This window comes from Diplotaxodon limnothrissa, linkage group LG18 (assembly GCF_057381915.1).
Source record: "Diplotaxodon limnothrissa isolate DT_005_m linkage group LG18, D_limnothrissa_male_GT1.1, whole genome shotgun sequence".
Lineage (NCBI taxonomy): Eukaryota > Metazoa > Chordata > Actinopteri > Cichliformes > Cichlidae > Diplotaxodon > Diplotaxodon limnothrissa.
The window spans coordinates 35,816,542-35,837,896 of NC_140613.1; the positions used below are offsets into that span (position 1 = coordinate 35,816,542).

The 21,355-nt window shown below is 41.6% G+C and overlaps 3 protein-coding genes across 4 annotated transcripts in view; 2 read left to right on the forward strand and 1 right to left on the reverse strand.

The window, feature by feature from the left end:
- The window catches only part of thrb (thyroid hormone receptor beta), a 132,366-nt gene that overhangs the window by 52,573 nt on the left and 58,438 nt on the right, over positions 1-21,355 (forward strand). The gene's annotated exons all lie outside the window — the stretch shown is intronic.
- On the forward strand, positions 5,022-6,368 carry LOC146614085 (uncharacterized). Its single transcript, XM_085378622.1, has 5 exons — positions 5,022-5,037; positions 5,143-5,224; positions 5,316-5,378; positions 5,472-5,534; positions 5,651-6,368. Exons 1-5 carry the CDS (start codon positions 5,022-5,024, stop codon positions 6,180-6,182), a joined length of 756 nt encoding a protein of 251 aa, XP_085234748.1. The 3' UTR covers positions 6,183-6,368.
- On the reverse strand, positions 10,920-12,266 carry LOC146614086 (uncharacterized). The gene is made up of 5 exons (XM_085378623.1): positions 12,251-12,266; positions 12,064-12,145; positions 11,910-11,972; positions 11,754-11,816; positions 10,920-11,637 (listed from the first exon to the last, which is right to left on the reverse strand). The coding sequence occupies exons 1-5, from the start codon at positions 12,264-12,266 to the stop codon at positions 11,106-11,108; spliced, it is 756 nt and encodes a 251-aa protein (XP_085234749.1). The 3' UTR covers positions 10,920-11,105.

Below are 21,355 nucleotides of genomic sequence, written 5' to 3' on the forward strand. Positions count from 1 at the left end.
TATAAAATATTTGCCTAATTACAGAAAACTGTACATTCATTAAGACTTGAGAAGCTGTCCTGTAATCAAACCATTCCTGGTGACCCTGAATCCTCCCTTAGCTATGGTGCAATAGGCCTACGCTGCTGCGGGTTTCCCATCATGCACTGGCTGTTTCTTCTTCTCTGACGTCTTATCATTCACTGTTTGTGTTTATACACTACTTTGCATTTGATCATTAGTTATTATTAATCTCTGTCTCTCTTCCACAGCATGTTTCTTGTCCTCTCTTCTTCCCCTCACCTCCAACCAATCACAGCAGATGGCCCCGCCCCTCCCTGAGCCTGGTTCTGCTGGAGGTTTCTTCCTGTTAAAAGGGAGTTTTTCCTTCCCACTGTCGCCAAAGTGCTTGCTTGTAGGGTCTGTTCCTTACAATATAAAGTTGCTTGACACAATGCTTTTATTTGGGGCTGTATAAATACAGTTAAATTGAGTTGAAGCCAGGTTTTGTTTTGTTTTGTTTTTTAATGCTGAAATTTGACATTTTAATAATTTTACGAGTGAGAAAAAATATCTTAGGTGTTTATTTGTTTGTTTTCTTAGTTTAAAAAAATTGTTTTGGTCCATTGATGTAAAAACAAAAGCAGAATTTGATGTGGATACAGTCCTTGGAGCAGGAGAGGGAAAATAGCAAAGCGCCTGCCAAACTATGTGCAGGAAGGGAGAAAAGGAGGCGATCGAGAGGCTCAGAGAATGAAGGAAGTACTGGATTAAAAAAACAAGGCTGAGAAACATATTGTGAAGCTATTTTCCAAATGCTGGGATCGCAGATCACAATCAAAGCACACACATGTTGTATCAGCCTTCAGGCTGGTGGCAGAAGCAGCTTTTTGCCTTCTAATAACACATTAGAGCCCATTGATTTCAATGTTTGTTTTTCTATTTTGGTCTTAATTGGAGGCTGGCTCTGCCCTGGCACCATCTCCACCCCCTCTTTCTGTGTGGTTTCTCAGGTCAGAACTGATTTCTTCTCAGTCTCTGCAGTCCATACGCTGCCTTAATTAGCCACAGATCCAGCAATATGACTCAATATGTCTTTGTTACATTCTCCAGAATGGATGTCCAGGGGATACGGGAAGTAACAACGAGTGTCGAGGACACGAGGAGGCTGAATCGGAGCAAAATCAAAACCCACTGTTTTAGGAAACAAACACACCTTCAGCCTGTTTGTGTTTTCAAAAGCAAAGAGAAACGCTTCAAAAAGCTTCTAAAGAAGGATGTAGTTAGTGTAACACGCTCTTCACCACAGAGCAGCCATAAACCTGCAGCATACTGTAAGGACTGAAGTGCTCCACTCTCTCTGACCTTAAGTGCTCCCAGGCCTCAGTGCTGAGAGGAGTCAGCTGCATTGAAGGGTGGTACCTCAGCCTGGAGGAGAGCACAGACCACACCCACACAGGAAACAGTCGGTCTGTTATGGCTTCTGATCAAACGGGATTGGTGAGGTCAATGACTGTAAGAGGAACGCAAAGGTTCTTCTAATCACAATAGTTGTGACGTTGTTGTTTGGAGATATAGATGTTAAGGAAGTTCATTCAGCTTTCAGTAAAGAGGATCGATTTGAAAAACCATGTAATGCCTGTGCTGTCCAAGGAATGACCATCAGCTGTTGTCCAGGTAGCTCCCTCAGGTGATCTGGAGCAGGTTTCCTAGTTATTCCCATTTAAATCCACTTTAATGTGGTCACTTAAAATGTCTTATTCCAGAGTCACCACTTTAGAGGGTGGAGCAGAGCAGGTAATCTATACCCTGGCAGGTTGGGGGTTCAGTCAGTGTGGGAAATATGCTTGGATACGATACTAACTCCAAGTTCCTCCGATACATCTGTCAGTGTGTGAATGTTAGAAAGCACTTAGAAAAAGGATGAATGGGTGAATGCAGTTGTATAAATCACTTTGATTGTTCCAGTAGAGTTAAAAAACACCGTGAAAGAGTCGATTGGTGGATTATAAGGTCGGGTAGCGTTCCTGACACGACTGTTACAGGATCTGCTTCACGCCTGAGCCGGGGATGATTTACACTTTAGACAAATGTGTTATCAGCTCCACTTATGGATCCACACAGATGATGATGATGATGATGATGATGACTATTTCACTTCATTTATACTTCTTTTAGTGGCTTCAAGTTCAGTTCAGTTCATTTTTATTTCAAACACGTGCCTTCACAATCATTACAAACTATTATTCCATTATTTGTTTGAAAAGGAGTAGGTAGAAGTATTTACTTATTTGTCCCTGCCCCCTTAAGTTTTACCTCTCATTCATTTAATTGTTTTTTTTGTCTTAAATTAAACAAACAACATATGAAACAAAAATAAAGCAAAACAAAACATACATCAATCAAAAACAAGAAATTAGCAAGCCCCTCCACAGTATAGTTTCTTTCATATGATAAATACAGAATGTGTATATTTGCAGATACACAAGTTATGGAAAAACAAACAAACCAAAACCAAAAAAACCAAAAAAGAACCACAACACCATTACCAGCAACATTACCGTCCTGGGTTAACCCCGTTTTCTTCATTCTTATACTTATTTAAAATTAGGTTTTTATATTTTACTTTAAACTGTTTTATGTTTTGACTGTCTTTTATTTCTTCTGTTAGACTGTTCCATAATTTAACTCCTGCAATTGAGATAGACATCAGTAGTAATACGATGGCACCTATCCAAGATGGCGGCCATCGTACGATGGCACCTATCCAAGATGGCGGCCGGTTTCGTGCGTGTGCGCATGCGCGTTCAGTAATACGATGGCACCTATCCAAGATGGCGGCCGGTTTCGTGCGTGTGCGCATGCGCGTTCAGTAATTCGATGGCACCTATCCAAGATGGCGGCCAGCCAAACCGATTTGACCAGTTTCGTGTGTGTGTGCGCATGCGTGTTCAGGTGTGGAAATACCACAGGGTATCAGAGGGGTTATATGAGTTTATGTGTTTTTAACGGGGTTTTAATTTAATCAAACCATAGGGTTTTTAATTAAACTATTTTTTCACTTAGGTGTATCGCAACATTCAGTTATGCATGTGTTCTTAAAAGCAATTCTTTGTTTCTTGTTTCATTCTTGGCGGAGTGGAAGCTGTTTTGGTTCACAGTGCGCCTTAACAAAGAGGGTGTGCTCTAGTCAAAAGTGTTGGTAATAGTGTTTTAATCACACTAATTTTCTAAATCTGACAATGTCTCAGCTTGCAGTGAGGCATGCATTTTATTTTATAAATGGCACAAATGGGAATTTCTTCTGAATGGGTGATGTCAGCATGTTCACAAGCGTTTCATTTAATCAAACCCCTAGTTTTAATTTAACTAGTTTTTACACATCTACTGGGGTTTCTTTCCAGGGTTGATGCGATCATTTTATTTAAAAATCGGGATTTCGGAATGTTGAACTAAGAGTGAGACAAAGCCAGCCAGCTAGTTTTTAACACAGTAAATGTTACAAATAGCATTCAGTCCTTTAGAAAATAAATGCTATAAGCAGCCAGTATCGCTCTTTTCATCAGCCCTTTAGAAAATAAACGCTACAGTGATACTTCTAAAACCAGTCGCCCAGACCCGCTCCAACTTTTCAACAGCTGGCTAATTGTTTGAATTTGTTCAGGATTGTAAAAGCCCACCGCGGGTATCACTTAGTTGTTGAGAGTACCATGCGAACAAGGGCCCAACCTATTGTTTAAAGTGGCCAGTATTGGCTCTTTTGTAATTCCTCGACAAGGTAAATGGGGCAGTTGGTACCAGTCGGGTGGCGACCCCGCCTATTGTCTGAAGTATCGGCTCCTTTGTAATTCCTTGAGAAGACAAAAGCCCTGTAGGGTCTCATTTAAATTGATTGGAGACATCTTGTTTCATTCTTGGCGGAGTGGAAGCTGTTTTGGTTCACAGTGCGCCTTAACAAAGAGGGTGTGCTCTAGTCAAAAGTGTTGGTAATAGTGTTTTAATCACACTAATTTTCTAAATCTGACAATGTCTCAGCTTGCGGTGAGGCATGCATTTTATTTTATAAACGGCACAAATGGGAATTTCTTCTGAATGGGTGATGTCAGCATGTTCACAAGCGTTTCATTTAATCAAACCCCTAGTTTTAATTTAACTAGTTTTTACACATCTACTGGGGTTTCTTTCCAGGGTTGATGCGGTTATTTTATTTAAAAACGGATCAAACGGGCCATTTCTTCTGTAAGGGGTTTCATGGTTTCAGAGTAGTTTTTAACACAACAGATAGTCGCAAATAACATTCAGCCCTTTAGAAAATAAACGCTACAGTGATACTTCTAAAACACGCTGCACACAATGTCACCTTTTCCCCCAAAGCAGCCAGTATCGCTCTTTTCAAACTAATCGTCTTTTAAATACACTCATTTTGTGATTCTGGTGTCACACCATGCACCGATGCAAGCATTTTATTTATTTAAAAACGGATCAAACGGGCCATTTCTTCTGTAAGTGGTTTCATGGTTTCAGAGTAGTTTTTAACACAACAGATAGTCGCAAATAACATTCAGCCCTTTAGAAAATAAACGCTACAGTGATACTTCTAAAACCAGTCGCCCAGACCCGCTCCAACTTTTCAACAGCTGGCTAATTGTTTGAATTTGTTCAGGATTGTAAAAGCCCACCGCTGGGTATCACTTAGTTGTTGAGAGTACCATGCGAACAAGGGTCCAGCCTATTGTTTAAAGTGGCCAGTATTGGCTCTTTTTGTAATTCCTCGACAAGGTAAATGGGGCAGTTGGTACCAGTCGGGTGGCGACCCCGCCTATTGTCTGAAGTATCGGCTCCTTTGTAATTCCTTGAGAAGACAAAAGCCCTGTAGGGCCTCATTTAAATTGATTGGAGACATACCTTTCTTTTTGGAAACCCCCACCCTATATAAAAAACACGCTCAGAGCCCGATACCCTGAGCCATTTACGCCTCAAGATTCGCTGCAGAGCACACCATTTTCTTTGCGATCATCAACACTAACATCGTTCTTTATAACATGGACATCGTAAACGGTAAGTAAAACAAAACCTATTATTGGATTTTTAAAAAGTGTTATGTTAACATATTATAGGATATTCAAACTATCTTTTTTCCTAAAACAAAAGCTTAATTTTTAGGAGTTCGGGAGAACGGCCCAGGACCCTTTTCTTTAGAAACGGGCGCTTTTACAGCTGGAACTAGTTCTCTAACAGGCACAAGGTGTGTACAGCATTACTGGATTTTTAAACGTATGTATGTTTTAAACTAGCGATTGTTTTAAATTATGTAATAACGTTTTTGTTTGTTCCAGGGTTAACAAACTGAGCAGGAAAACATTCAGACACCGCTACCACAGAGCCCTACCTTACATCAGGTGTGTATACAACGGGATGTATAGTTGTGTATTTTTTTTTAAAGGGGTTTAAACAATTACAAATGTTCTAAACTGACCGTTTTACACCTACAGAGCCACGCCAGAGAACCGGGTGTGTGGAGAAGCAGGACCATCCCGAATAACGCACACTACAAGGTAAGCATAGGCATATATAAATTAGATAAAAAGAGATAGAGAGGGAGACACGCTTATTCAGTTTGAAATGGGTACATGTATAATATGTTTTAACACATGTCTATCTATCTTCACAGACTGCAGAACAGCACCCCTCCTCATAATGATCAGGACACCATACGATTCCAGACGTTTTTGGAATGTTTAAGCAGTATCGACCTCCCAGAACAACAAAAACCTGGAGCTTTGTGCAACAGTGGAGAGTCAGAACCGATCTTCATCAGCGAACCTGCAACACCCCCGAGTGAGTGGCTACCTCGCGATTTCTCTGATGTTTTTGAGTACAGCATGTCAGATTTTGATCTAGTTCATATACCCACCACCCCAGAATGTGTCAGAAATAGCGTTGATTCACACATAGATTTCGAAGAAGACGGCATAACAGACTCTCAAATATCAGCGGCGTATGATGCTTACATAAAGCTTCCAGACGCTCAGCCTGCTGAACAAAGTCATATAGCTTCAATAGCTGATAAATTATGTTTGATTGAAGCTAGACTCAATCAATACCACCAAGAAGCACAGGTACAAAGGCAACAGTTTACCAAACTCATAAACAAAGTGTGTAGTACATTAGACAACATCTGCAGCAAAATTTCAAGTCCCTGACTTTTAAAATCCAGACCATGGACCCTCCAAATAAATTATTTAAACATAATAACGGAACCTCCACTCCTGTTAGATGTTTTGACTTAGAGACTTTTATGCAGTGGGCTGAAGAAACAGATAAAAAATTAGACGATATTATAGCTAGACTTAATAGGGTGCCTGCATCAGCCTCATCCGATACACATCCTTGTCAGACTGTTCCTACGTCTGCTATTGCTGATGGGGCTATTGTTGCTAATAATAGTGATAGTACAGCTGGTGTTGCTCGGGCCGTTGCTGTTACTGATGCTAACCATATAGCTTGTGCTGCTGGTGATTTTGCGTCTGATGCACAATCTAGCCGGGTCACCTCTGCTGCAGCTACTGCAGTTGTTATTGAGCCCGTTGTGCAGTCTGGGTCCGGCAGCCGCTCTCAGTCACACATTAGAGAGATACCTAATTTTAATGCTCGCGAATTGCGTGAACGCCTTGATTTTAGGGGTATAAGTCTCGATCATCCAGAACAAGTGCCGGCGCGAGTGCGCGAGTGCTTAGCCAATGTGATAGACAGAGCTGTGGCGGGATCCCAACAGGGCAGTGTTCTAAACGTGGTCCTGCGTGGCCCCTCGCTGGCTTCAGATGTTCAGGCTGTTTTAAACGCTGATGATCGGTATGATCCGGAGCTGTTTCTCGATCAAATTGCACAAGTTATGCAGAGTAATGATGAATCTATCGGTGATGATGAATTAGAGTTTATTGTCACGGTAGCTCAGAACAGTAGTGGCGGGTCTCGCTTAAGACTGGCGCACATACCTTATGATGAGATTCTCTCAAAGAAAGGCAGACATTTATACACACCAAACAACACAAACAACAATTTGTGCTTCTCCCTATGCATAGCACATTCATTAAACTCATCATCCTCTGAGCATGAAAAACTTGCTACAGCTAAACAGATGCATGCTGAAGTAGGTCTATGCGACACACAGCAAGTATCATTCTCTGATGTCGGTAAATTTGAGAAGCACTTCAACATTAAGATTGTAATCTATTACCACACAGAAGGGCGTAAACGCCTGGAATGTTTTTACACACATGAAGAGCCAAACCCTAACACGTTGATGATGTATCTCCATAATCAACATTACCACCTGATTTTAAACCCGACCGCTTTTTTGGGGGGATCCTATGTGTGTAATTTCTGTTACAGTATATATAATACACCATTACAGCACAGCTGTAAACATAGATGTAACACATGTTACACACTCTGTCAACATCACAGGGGACCCACAGTGAAATGCAGCGACTGTAACCGCATCTGCAAATCACAACACTGTTACCAACAACACAAATTACCTGAATTAAAACACAACATGATCCCCTGTGATAATATGAAACATTGCATGCACTGTGGCACCACATATAGAGAATCCAAGAAATTGCCACACAAATGTGCGCAGCCTAGATGCGAGCACTGCCGCGAACCTAAATTAGCAGGAGACTCCGACCATCAGTGTTTCATACAGCCTGTTGAAAAACAGAAGCCTAACGATAAATACATTTTATATGATTTTGAGACGCGGTACCACAACGGTAAACACGAGGCTAACTTTGTGTGTGCGTCTGATCTGAAGGGCAATAAGTTCACATTTAATACATTAAAGTGTGTGGAGGCGTTTGTGCAGCATTACAGACGCCCAAGGTTTCGTGGGTACACTTTCATAGCACATAATGCATCTGGCTTTGATAACTACATACTCCTCGAGTACTTTGTCAGACAGAGCATAACACCTAGTGTCATAATGAGCGGCAGCCGTGTGATTTTAATGCATGACAGGGACTATGACCAGCGGTGGATTGATTCGTTCAGCTTTTTGCCCATGGGCCTTGCCAAAATACCCTCTGCTTTAGGTTTTCAAGACCTGCAGAAGGGCCATTTCCCACACAGGTTTAATACGAGGGATAATGAGCGTTATGTGGGCCCGTACCCAGACCCCTCCTTCTACGGCTATGAGCACATGTCTGAAAGCGATAAGGTGCGATTCATGGAATGGTACCAGGTTGCCTCACAGAATCCCTTTGATTTTCAGGCTGAACTCAGGCGTTACTGTGTTAACGATGTTGATGTCCTGCGTAAAGCATGCATCATTTATCGTGACACGCTACTGGGTTGTACTCAAGTTGATCCATTCATGTATACCACCCTGGCTGCATTTAGTATGGGTGTGTATAAAACGCTGTTTCTGCCTAGAGACGCGCTCGCTCTCACGTATGAAGGGGCATACGTTGAGCAGAACAAGACGTTTTCTAACGTCTCTATTGAATGGCTTCAATATGTGTCCCACACCACCAACAAAGTGGTAAAACATGCTCTCAGAGGAGGCGAACAGAGGGTTGGACCGTATTTTGTGGACGGTTTTGACCCCACAAGTAATACAGCTTATGAATTTGCAGGATTAACTTCACTCTCGGGGTAGCATTTAACACAACCGTGGTGAAAACATCCTGCAAATTCATAAGCTGTATTACTTGTGGGGTCAAAACCGTCCACAAAATACGGTCCAACCCTCTGTTCGCCTCCTCTGAGAGCATGTTTTACCACTTTGTTGGTGGTGTGGGACACATATTGAAGCCATTCAATAGAGACGTTAGAAAACGTCTTGTTCTGCTCAACGTATGCCCCTTCATACGTGAGAGCGAGCGCGTCTCTAGGCAGAAACAGCGTTTTATACACACCCATACTAAATGCAGCCAGGGTGGTATACATGAATGGATCAACTTGAGTACAACCCAGTAGCGTGTCACGATAAATGATGCATGCTTTACGCAGGACATCAACATCGTTAACACAGTAACGCCTGAGTTCAGCCTGAAAATCAAAGGGATTCTGTGAGGCAACCTGGTACCATTCCATGAATCGCACCTTATCGCTTTCAGACATGTGCTCATAGCCGTAGAAGGAGGGGTCTGGGTACGGGCCCACATAACGCTCATTATCCCTCGTATTAAACCTGTGTGGGAAATGGCCCTTCTGCAGGTCTTGAAAACCTAAAGCAGAGGGTATTTTGGCAAGGCCCATGGGCAAAAAGCTGAACGAATCAATCCACCGCTGGTCATAGTCCCTGTCATGCATTAAAATCACACGGCTGCCGCTCATTATGACACTAGGTGTTATGCTCTGTCTGACAAAGTACTCGAGGAGTATGTAGTTATCAAAGCCAGATGCATTATGTGCTATGAAAGTGTACCCACGAAACCTTGGGCGTCTGTAATGCTGCACAAACGCCTCCACACACTTTAATGTATTAAATGTGAACTTATTGCCCTTCAGATCAGACGCACACACAAAGTTAGCCTCGTGTTTACCGTTGTGGTACCGCGTCTCAAAATCATATAAAATGTATTTATCGTTAGGCTTCTGTTTTTCAACAGGCTGTATGAAACACTGATGGTCGGAGTCTCCTGCTAATTTAGGTTCGCGGCAGTGCTCGCATCTAGGCTGCGCACATTTGTGTGGCAATTTCTTGGATTCTCTATATGTGGTGCCACAGTGCATGCAATGTTTCATATTATCACAGGGGATCATGTTGTGTTTTAATTCAGGTAATTTGTGTTGTTGGTAACAGTGTTGTGATTTGCAGATGCGGTTACAGTCGCTGCATTTCACTGTGGGTCCCCTGTGATGTTGACAGAGTGTGTAACATGTGTTACATCTATGTTTACAGCTGTGCTGTAATGGTGTATTATATATACTGTAACAGAAATTACACACATAGGATCCCCCCAAAAAAGCGGTCGGGTTTAAAATCAGGTGGTAATGTTGATTATGGAGATACATCATCAACGTGTTAGGGTTTGGCTCTTCATGTGTGTAAAAACATTCCAGGCGTTTACGCCCTTCTGTGTGGTAATAGATTACAATCTTAATGTTGAAGTGCTTCTCAAATTTACCGACATCAGAGAATGATACTTGCTGTGTGTCGCATAGACCTACTTCAGCATGCATCTGTTTAGCTGTAGCAAGTTTTTCATGCTCAGAGGATGATGAGTTTAATGAATGTGCTATGCATAGGGAGAAGCACAAATTGTTGTTTGTGTTGTTTGGTGTGTATAAATGTCTGCCTTTCTTTGAGAGAATCTCATCATAAGGTATGTGCGCCAGTCTTAAGCGAGACCCGCCACTACTGTTCTGAGCTACCGTGACAATAAACTCTAATTCATCATCACCGATAGATTCATCATTACTCTGCATAACTTGTGCAATTTGATCGAGAAACAGCTCCGGATCATACCGATCATCAGCGTTTAAAACAGCCTGAACATCTGAAGCCAGCGAGGGGCCACGCAGGACCACGTTTAGAACACTGCCCTGTTGGGATCCCGCCACAGCTCTGTCTATCACATTGGCTAAGCACTCGCGCACTCGCGCCGGCACTTGTTCTGGATGATCGAGACTTATACCCCTAAAATCAAGGCGTTCACGCAATTCGCGAGCATTAAAATTAGGTATCTCTCTAATGTGTGACTGAGAGCGGCTGCCGGACCCAGACTGCACAACGGGCTCAATAACAACTGCAGTAGCTGCAGCAGAGGTGACCCGGCTAGATTGTGCATCAGACGCAAAATCACCAGCAGCACAAGCTATATGGTTAGCATCAGTAACAGCAACGGCCCGAGCAACACCAGCTGTACTATCACTATTATTAGCAACAATAGCCCCATCAGCAATAGCAGACGTAGGAACAGTCTGACAAGGATGTGTATCGGATGAGGCTGATGCAGGCACCCTATTAAGTCTAGCTATAATATCGTCTAATTTTTTATCTGTTTCTTCAGCCCACTGCATAAAAGTCTCTAAGTCAAAACATCTAACAGGAGTGGAGGTTCCGTTATTATGTTTAAATAATTTATTTGGAGGGTCCATGGTCTGGATTTTAAAAGTCAGGGACTTGAAATTTTGCTGCAGATGTTGTCTAATGTACTACACACTTTGTTTATGAGTTTGGTAAACTGTTGCCTTTGTACCTGTGCTTCTTGGTGGTATTGATTGAGTCTAGCTTCAATCAAACATAATTTATCAGCTATTGAAGCTATATGACTTTGTTCAGCAGGCTGAGCGTCTGGAAGCTTTATGTAAGCATCATACGCCGCTGATATTTGAGAGTCTGTTATGCCGTCTTCTTCGAAATCTATGTGTGAATCAACGCTATTTCTGACACATTCTGGGGTGGTGGGTATATGAACTAGATCAAAATCTGACATGCTGTACTCAAAAACATCAGAGAAATCGCGAGGTAGCCACTCACTCGGGGGTGTTGCAGGTTCGCTGATGAAGATCGGTTCTGACTCTCCACTGTTGCACAAAGCTCCAGGTTTTTGTTGTTCTGGGAGGTCGATACTGCTTAAACATTCCAAAAACGTCTGGAATCGTATGGTGTCCTGATCATTATGAGGAGGGGTGCTGTTCTGCAGTCTGTGAAGATAGATAGACATGTGTTAAAACATATTATACATGTACCCATTTCAAACTGAATAAGCGTGTCTCCCTCTCTATCTCTTTTTATCTAATTTATATATGCCTATGCTTACCTTGTAGTGTGCGTTATTCGGGATGGTCCTGCTTCTCCACACACCCGGTTCTCTGGCGTGGCTCTGTAGGTGTAAAACGGTCAGTTTAGAACATTTGTAATTGTTTAAACCCCTTTAAAAAAAAATACACAACTATACATCCCGTTGTATACACACCTGATGTAAGGTAGGGCTCTGTGGTAGCGGTGTCTGAATGTTTTCCTGCTCAGTTTGTTAACCCTGGAACAAACAAAAACGTTATTACATAATTTAAAACAATCGCTAGTTTAAAACATACATACGTTTAAAAATCCAGTAATGCTGTACACACCTTGTGCCTGTTAGAGAACTAGTTCCAGCTGTAAAAGCGCCCGTTTCTAAAGAAAAGGGTCCTGGGCCGTTCTCCCGAACTCCTAAAAATTAAGCTTTTGTTTTAGGAAAAAAGATAGTTTGAATATCCTATAATATGTTAACATAACACTTTTTAAAAATCCAATAATAGGTTTTGTTTTACTTACCGTTTACGATGTCCATGTTATAAAGAACGATGTTAGTGTTGATGATCGCAAAGAAAATGGTGTGCTCTGCAGCGAATCTTGAGGCGTAAATGGCTCAGGGTATCGGGCTCTGAGCGTGTTTTTTATATAGGGTGGGGGTTTCCAAAAAGAAAGGTATGTCTCCAATCAATTTAAATGAGGCCCTACAGGGCTTTTGTCTTCTCAAGGAATTACAAAGGAGCCGATACTTCAGACAATAGGCGGGGTCGCCACCCGACTGGTACCAACTGCCCCATTTACCTTGTCGAGGAATTACAAAAAGAGCCAATACTGGCCACTTTAAACAATAGGCTGGACCCTTGTTCGCATGGTACTCTCAACAACTAAGTGATACCCAGCGGTGGGCTTTTACAATCCTGAACAAATTCAAACAATTAGCCAGCTGTTGAAAAGTTGGAGCGGGTCTGGGCGACTGGTTTTAGAAGTATCACTGTAGCGTTTATTTTCTAAAGGGCTGAATGTTATTTGCGACTATCTGTTGTGTTAAAAACTACTCTGAAACCATGAAACCACTTACAGAAGAAATGGCCCGTTTGATCCGTTTTTAAATAAATAAAATGCTTGCATCGGTGCATGGTGTGACACCAGAATCACAAAATGAGTGTATTTAAAAGACGATTAGTTTGAAAAGAGCGATACTGGCTGCTTTGGGGGAAAAGGTGACATTGTGTGCAGCGTGTTTTAGAAGTATCACTGTAGCGTTTATTTTCTAAAGGGCTGAATGTTATTTGCGACTATCTGTTGTGTTAAAAACTACTCTGAAACCATGAAACCCCTTACAGAAGAAATGGCCCGTTTGATCCGTTTTTAAATAAAATAACCGCATCAACCCTGGAAAGAAACCCCAGTAGATGTGTAAAAACTAGTTAAATTAAAACTAGGGGTTTGATTAAATGAAACGCTTGTGAACATGCTGACATCACCCATTCAGAAGAAATTCCCATTTGTGCCGTTTATAAAATAAAATGCATGCCTCACCGCAAGCTGAGACATTGTCAGATTTAGAAAATTAGTGTGATTAAAACACTATTACCAACACTTTTGACTAGAGCACACCCTCTTTGTTAAGGCGCACTGTGAACCAAAACAGCTTCCACTCCGCCAAGAATGAAACAAGATGTCTCCAATCAATTTAAATGAGACCCTACAGGGCTTTTGTCTTCTCAAGGAATTACAAAGGAGCCGATACTTCAGACAATAGGCGGGGTCGCCACCCGACTGGTACCAACTGCCCCATTTACCTTGTCGAGGAATTACAAAAGAGCCAATACTGGCCACTTTAAACAATAGGTTGGGCCCTTGTTCGCATGGTACTCTCAACAACTAAGTGATACCCGCGGTGGGCTTTTACAATCCTGAACAAATTCAAACAATTAGCCAGCTGTTGAAAAGTTGGAGCGGGTCTGGGCGACTGGTTTTAGAAGTATCACTGTAGCGTTTATTTTCTAAAGGGCTGATGAAAAGAGCGATACTGGCTGCTTATAGCATTTATTTTCTAAAGGACTGAATGCTATTTGTAACATTTACTGTGTTAAAAACTAGCTGGCTGGCTTTGTCTCACTCTTAGTTCAACATTCCGAAATCCCGATTTTTAAATAAAATGATCGCATCAACCCTGGAAAGAAACCCCAGTAGATGTGTAAAAACTAGTTAAATTAAAACTAGGGGTTTGATTAAATGAAACGCTTGTGAACATGCTGACATCACCCATTCAGAAGAAATTCCCATTTGTGCCATTTATAAAATAAAATGCATGCCTCACTGCAAGCTGAGACATTGTCAGATTTAGAAAATTAGTGTGATTAAAACACTATTACCAACACTTTTGACTAGAGCACACCCTCTTTGTTAAGGCGCACTGTGAACCAAAACAGCTTCCACTCCGCCAAGAATGAAACAAGAAACAAAGAATTGCTTTTAAGAACACATGCATAACTGAATGTTGCGATACACCTAAGTGAAAAAATAGTTTAATTAAAAACCCTATGGTTTGATTAAATTAAAACCCCGTTAAAAACACATAAACTCATATAACCCCTCTGATACCCTGTGGTATTTCCACACCTGAACACGCATGCGCACACACACACGAAACTGGTCAAATCGGTTTGGCTGGCCGCCATCTTGGATAGGTGCCATCGAATTACTGAACGCGCATGCGCACACGCACGAAACCGGCCGCCATCTTGGATAGGTGCCATCGTATTACTGAACGCGCATGCGCACACGCACGAAACCGGCCGCCATCTTGGATAGGTGCCATCGTACGATGGCCGCCATCTTGGATAGGTGCCATCGTATTACTACTGACATCGTTTTTAAAGTTGTTCTAGCACTTTGTATTTTTAAATTCCACTTCCCTCTTAAGTTATACCCACCTTCTCTTTCTATGAATAATTTACAGATTTCTTTTGGAAGCAATTTATTTTTTTACTTTATACATTATTTACGCTGTTTTAAGCTTCACCAAGTCTTGGAATTTAATAGCTTGCATTTTGACAAAGAGTGCATTTGTATGGTCCCTGTACCCTACATTATTTATTAATCTAATGGCCCTTTTCTGTATTATAGTTATTGTTTGTGTGTTACTTTTGTATGTGTTTCCCCAGACCTCTACACAGTAGCTCATATATGGCAGTAGTAAAGCACAGTATAAAATGTGCAGTGCTTTCTGATCCAACATGTGCTTTGCTTTCCCCAGGACGGCAATGCCCCGCGCCAATTTCCCCCGAACATAAGTAATGTGTGGCTTCCAACAGAGCTTGTGGTCGATGATCACCCCAAGAAATTTTATTTCATTTACTCTTTCTAAATATACATTGTCAACACATATTTCTACTTTGATGTTTTTCTTTTGGTTTCCAAACAACATAAATTTTGTTTTATCTAGATTCAATGATAATTTATTTATATCAAACCACTTCTTTAATATCGTTAATTCCTGTGTGATCATCCCCAAAACCTGTGGCAAGTTAAAAATGTAACTGTTTTACTTTTGCTTGTAATGTCCATTTCAGTATATTTACATTTTATTCAGAATTAATGAAAGAAAGGTATCTTTTCTGTTGTTATATATTTTAGGATAATAAAAGTATGGAGGCTTTTATTAAGATAAGATTATTATTATTAGTCTCACGGGTGGGAAATGTTCAGGTCACGGCAGAAAGTACAATTTTAAAAGCAGTAAAAGTTAAGAAAAGACATAATAGAATAACGTACTATACAACAAGAATAAAATACTATATACAATAGAATAAAGAACTACTATCCTATTGTTTTGAACTAGAGCTGGGCGATATGAGATTTTTTCATATCACGATATGTTTTTTTCATTTCAGGCGATAACGATATCTGTCACGATATCACCCAAATAACTATATTTGTAAGATTTAAATGTGCCGTTGCTCACAAGTAAAATGTGAAATAATCAGCAGCTTGTTTTTATTTAAATATTTATTTCCCATAATAAGTTCGACAGGGTAGATGTACTTAAGGAACATGAGACTTTTTCAGATAAATAAAGGCAAATATTGCAAACTACACAAAAGGCAGCCGCTAAAGCGTTTAAGTTTCAAAATAGAACAAACGAAACAGACTAAATTGTCAATTCCACTTAGAAACAAAATATTAATTCTAAAAATAAATCTTAGTTTGTTTTACAGAAGATCAGACAAAACTGACTAACTTTTGTCAATATCAAATAAACTGAGAACTAAAAGGAAATTCTCAATCTCTCCTTGTTGTATAGCTGAGCTTTTCAAACAGTTTTAACAGTTACTTTAGTCTGACAAAAGCCGAATGAAGAATTAGTGCTTCCAGTCAGAGACTGAGGCTACGTCCACACGTACACGGGTATTTTTGAAAACGGAGATTTTCCGTTTTCGTTTAAAAAATAATCCCGTCCACACATAAAGGCAGAAATGAAGGAAAACGCTGCTATGAACATGCCAAAGCAGCAGGTGGCGCTAGATTCCTAACCGTGCAGAAATGTTGGCCAATCAGAAGTCTAGAAGCCTCGGTGGGAAAAAGTAAACAAAGCTGGGGCATAGAAGCAGAACCGAGTCGTATGTGTGGAGGGACAGTAACTGTGTGTATATGTAAGCATTTAAACACTGCAGAGAGTAGAATTAACAGTATTGTAGAAATTCATTTCACCGAAACAATAACGTGGCGCACAGTGTGACGCATGCACCAGTTTATTGTATTTCCAGACTTGCTTTCGGCACAATTTACAGTGCACGCTACTCTGTTTTTTGTCAGACTTGAAATAGCCGAAATACCTTCAAACTACGGAGCTTCTATGGCTCTTCCGTTCGACAATCTCTCCGGCGTTGGAACCATCATCTGTTTTCTCTTCGGTCACGCTCGGTTGATTTTTCTAGTCGGCACACTCATTTCCTCCATTACGCGCTGGCTCCATTACCCGCTGGCTGCTTCCCAAACAAACACACGTGCGGCTTGGCACTTGTGCTGTACGTAACAAGTCACGCGACGTGACGCTGCGGCTGTGATTGGTTCGGCTCTGCGCTACTTAATTTGGATTGGCTGACCTTTTTTTTTTTTTTTTTTTAAGAGGACAAGAGCGGCGAGGTCTATCGCGATAGCTTAATTTCTCTATCGAGTAAAAGTTATATCGCGATACATATCGTTATCGTTCTATCGCCCAGCTCTATTTTGAACACGTCATTATTTAATTTTGTGTTTAATAAATCATCAGATTCATTTCAGTTATCTCTGTTAACACAGATTAGAAGAACCGAGTTTTCTTTCTTTATCTAAAAGAAGCAAATGAGGAGAAATTTCTCAGTAATTCTCGTCTTCTTTCAGCTGGTGCCTTTAGGGCTGCCACAGCAGATCGTACGCTTCCAGCTCAGCCCTCTGCATTTCCTCTTTCACTACATCCATGAATTTTCCTCCCAGCAGCTCCATATGAAGCTTTCCGTATCCTTTCTCCTGTCTTAGTGTCACATACAACTCTCTGCATGCTGCACATTCACATGTTCAGATCAGTCAGCCTGATCTCTAACTTTGTCTCCAAGCAGTCTGTCTGATATCCTCGTTTCTAATCCTGTCCATCCCGCTCACTCCAAATGAAAATCTTCTGTCAAACTGGCCTCCTGCCTGTTTATCAGTGCCAGCGTCTCCAAACCATACATCACAGCAGGTCTCACTATCCTGTCTGTCACAAGCCACCCCTGACACTCATGTCCACCCACTCCACCCTGCCGACAGTCTCTTCTTCCATTTCAGATGCTTTAGATCAGGGGTGGGCAATCTCAGTCCACGAGGGCCATGCAGGTTTTATATCTCACCTTGGGTCACCACACCTGAATCGCATGATTCGTCGTTACCAGGCCTCTGGAGAACTTCAGGACATGTTGAGGAGGTAATTTAGCCATTTAAATCAGCTGTGTTGGTTCGAGGACACATCTAAAACCTGCAGGGACACCGGCCCTCGTGGACTGAGATTGCCCAGCCCTGCTTTCGATGGTTGACACCATGTATCTGCTTTCACTGCCTCTGCTCTGTACATGTTCACCTTTCCACTGGTCTCCTTCTTACTCGCACACATATTATATCTGACTTCCACTGAGTTTCCAGTGTGTACCTCCACCTCTTCATGCTGTTCCCACTACAGATCTCACCCCATCTTGAGCAGGTCTCCAGTCTGTCACATGGCTAAGAGGGAAACACAGACAACCACTGGCACATTAGATTTCCCAGTTACCCCAACCCCACTAACTGTATGTCTTTGGACTGTGGGAGGAAGCTGGAGTACCCTGGGAGAGTCTTGGGGACATGCATGCAGACTCCACACAGAATTTGAACGCAGGACCTTCTTGTTGTAAGGCAGCATTGCTTACCACAGCACCAGCATACTTCACCAAATTTTTACATTATCAGAAAAAATCCCAGATGCAGAATCTGTTTTCAGTCTGTCCAAACAAAATCGTATGAGAAGCATGATCCAAGTATGAAAACACGCTGGGCTCTTTGTTGACGGTGACTGGGAAGGACACAATAATAAAAGAGTACATCAGAGGAGACAAAGTCAAGGTTGGACTGGTTTGGACATGCAGAGGAGGGAAAGTGGATCTGCTGAAGACGGAAATGGCAGCAGGAGTAAAATAGTAAGCCCAAAGCACAGGTTCATGCATGTGATGAAGGACGACAAGAAGAGGGTTGGTGTGACAGAATGGGAGAAGGTTGGCAGGTGATCTGCTCATCCCCTAAAGCGGAAGAAGACTGAAAGATTCATGTGAAGAAACCCTCACTCGGGATCTTTAGCACTGTTTTTTATTTGTCTGTTTCTGCTCAGATTAATGATCGTCTTCAAATTGTGCTTTGGTCTGAGACTGTACATCCATCTCAGTGAACAAATCACCTGCACACTTCACCAAAGAGAGATCGGAGTCATTTCATGGATCATCCACATCATTGGTGGCATCTAAAGAATACGTGGGGCCTTTTTAAAGGCTCACACAGCAGGCATGAGCTCGCTTACTTAGACTAAATCGATTAATCAGACTGGGATTGTCGCTGTAGTGAGTTGATCTAAAAGGCTGTTTTCTCTTAACTCAAACTCAACTGAGTATAATATTTATATCATGGAGGAATCACTAGATTATCTGCTGGCCAGGAGCAAATGGGGCTGATGCTGCTTCAGTAATGTCGCGGTCTGGGCTGTGGGGAGGCCGGTCCGTGACTGATGGGGATCTACTGTGCTTTTACTGCACCCACACTCTGTTTTGGCTCATTGCCCTGCTGTAAAATGAAGCTGTTGCCAGCACTGACAGTCCCTCTCTGTATCTATAATTCCATCAACAAAAAGCACTTAACGAAAAGACAGGAAGCCGAGCTGGTGGTGGCAGAGATGAAGAGGCTCAGGTCTTCACTGGGAGGAGCTTTCTAAGTAAAGCTGAATATGATGGTGTTTAATGTTAGGTTTAAGTGTAGATTCAGGCATGTTGTATGAAGCACGTTGAGTACTGGGTTAGATAGAAAGGTGCTTTATAAGAACAAGAACATTTACCTCTCTGTTTCTGTCTCTTGAAGAATGACTGTCACATGTTTTGTGTCATATTATCTCATAGTTTCTCATATATGCTAAGTTATACTTTGCACAGGTTTGCATTATGACCTGACTCAGCGTAATGCATCGTAACAAAAATGATTTTTCTCTTTTTGTTTTAAATACATGCAAACGCCAGCTGTCAATTTTACTCTTACTGGGAAAATATCTACACGCTGGAGTAGCTGCTGCACTTACATTAACAACTATCATTTTCATTTCAACATTGTGCTTCATGAGCTATGGCTATATTGAAAATTACATAAAACATATTTAAGACAACATCTGTTTTCTTTTTTAATTCGAGGTCCCAGCTTCCATTGGGTGAGAGGCAGCGTATACCTGAGGAAGGTTACCCGTCTGTTGCAGGGCTAACACACCTGTGGCTACTTTGGAGTCATCATTCTTATCCCTCGACTGTAGGATTTGAACCCAGGACCGTTTTGCTGTAAGGCAGTGGGACCAACCACCACAGCACAAAATACATGATTTTAACCCTTGTCAACTGACAACTTTGAATTTAGCACAAACCAGCTTCTGTACAGCGATACAGCTCATTATAAAACAATTAAAACTAAACAGTTTTCATACCCAACAACGTGTTGTAATCTAAAACTAAAGCTAACTTAGTCAATGCCGTACTATAGAATGAAGCAGAGACTCCTGTAAGGCTTGTATCCTCATGTCAATAACTACAAAACAGCTCCAGGTTTAAAATTAACGTACCGGTACAGATTTCTAAGAACTAGGCTGAAGTACAAAGGTGTAGTATCTACAGTGGGATAAAGTTGATGACTCGTACCAAGAAGCTATGGGTTGTTAAAGGTAGTTGACAAACAGAGGGGGTGATTAGTAAGGCTTTGTGCCAGTAAAGACCATTGAAGTGTTTGCTTTGAGACAAATAGAGGTCAGAAGCACTTACACTTGTCTTAGTGGATCCAAGCACACGATCGGCTGCCAGGAGAGGAAGCAGCAACACATTTATTGGCATTTAGTCACTTTGGTGAAGGAGCAGCTGTTATAGCCCAGTGCATGCAGGACAAGACAACAACAAAACAGCTTGTTTTAACTTCATTTGGATATTTTCTTCTTTCTCCTCCTTCGTTATACCACATTCGTTAAGTACATCTATGACTCAGGCATGGAGGTTATCAATGTGAGGACAGTTTTCTGTCGGTCAAAAGTACAGATTTCATGTTGACTGGCATTAAAGTTAAACTTGACCTATATACAATATTTGTACAGCATTAGAACAGTAGGGCAAAGTTGAATAAAATGCTCGTTTGTATACAGGTCTGTGTAGTGAACTGGTTTGTGTCCTGTCTGTCCTGACCTTGGGGCAAGACTGATTAGTGGCAGCTGTCCATTCCTTCATGTCTCCCTGACAAAGTCTTTCTTGTAACTGTAATGATTGTCTGAAGACAAGAGCACAGAGATCTGATGTAGTCGTGAAGGAACAGCATTAACTGTACAGCTGTTTTTCTGAGCCTGAAAGCAACATGCAGATCTTCCAGGGTTTAAAGCCGAATGTTTAACATCCAGAATCAGAGCTATTAGTTCATCCTGACATCATCGCTTTCACATACTTGTATGTCATGAGACTGGATACTGAATGTTTTGTCTGGGTGTGTGTGGGAGCTGTTGTGCCCCAAATGCATGTAAAGTTGTGGAGAGTTATAGCTAAATGTGTGCGTACACATGTGCTTCCTAAAATCTGTCAGGGCTCCTAGAAAAAGCAGGGGTTGTGTTTGTGTGATATCCAGAGACATGGAAACTACCCAATCAGGAGGAGCTTTGGAGAAAATCGTAGGCTGACCATTACTGACCTACTTGCAGTCAGGCAGGCTTTGGCACTATTTGAACACAAGTCAAACCAACACTTTGTGAATGAGTCGCAGAGGTTCTTTACTTTAGTTTGAGCTCGGCCTTCTCCCCATGAACCTTTTTTTAAACAGACTTGTTTTACTCTTTTTCTCTGTTTTTACGAGTGTCTG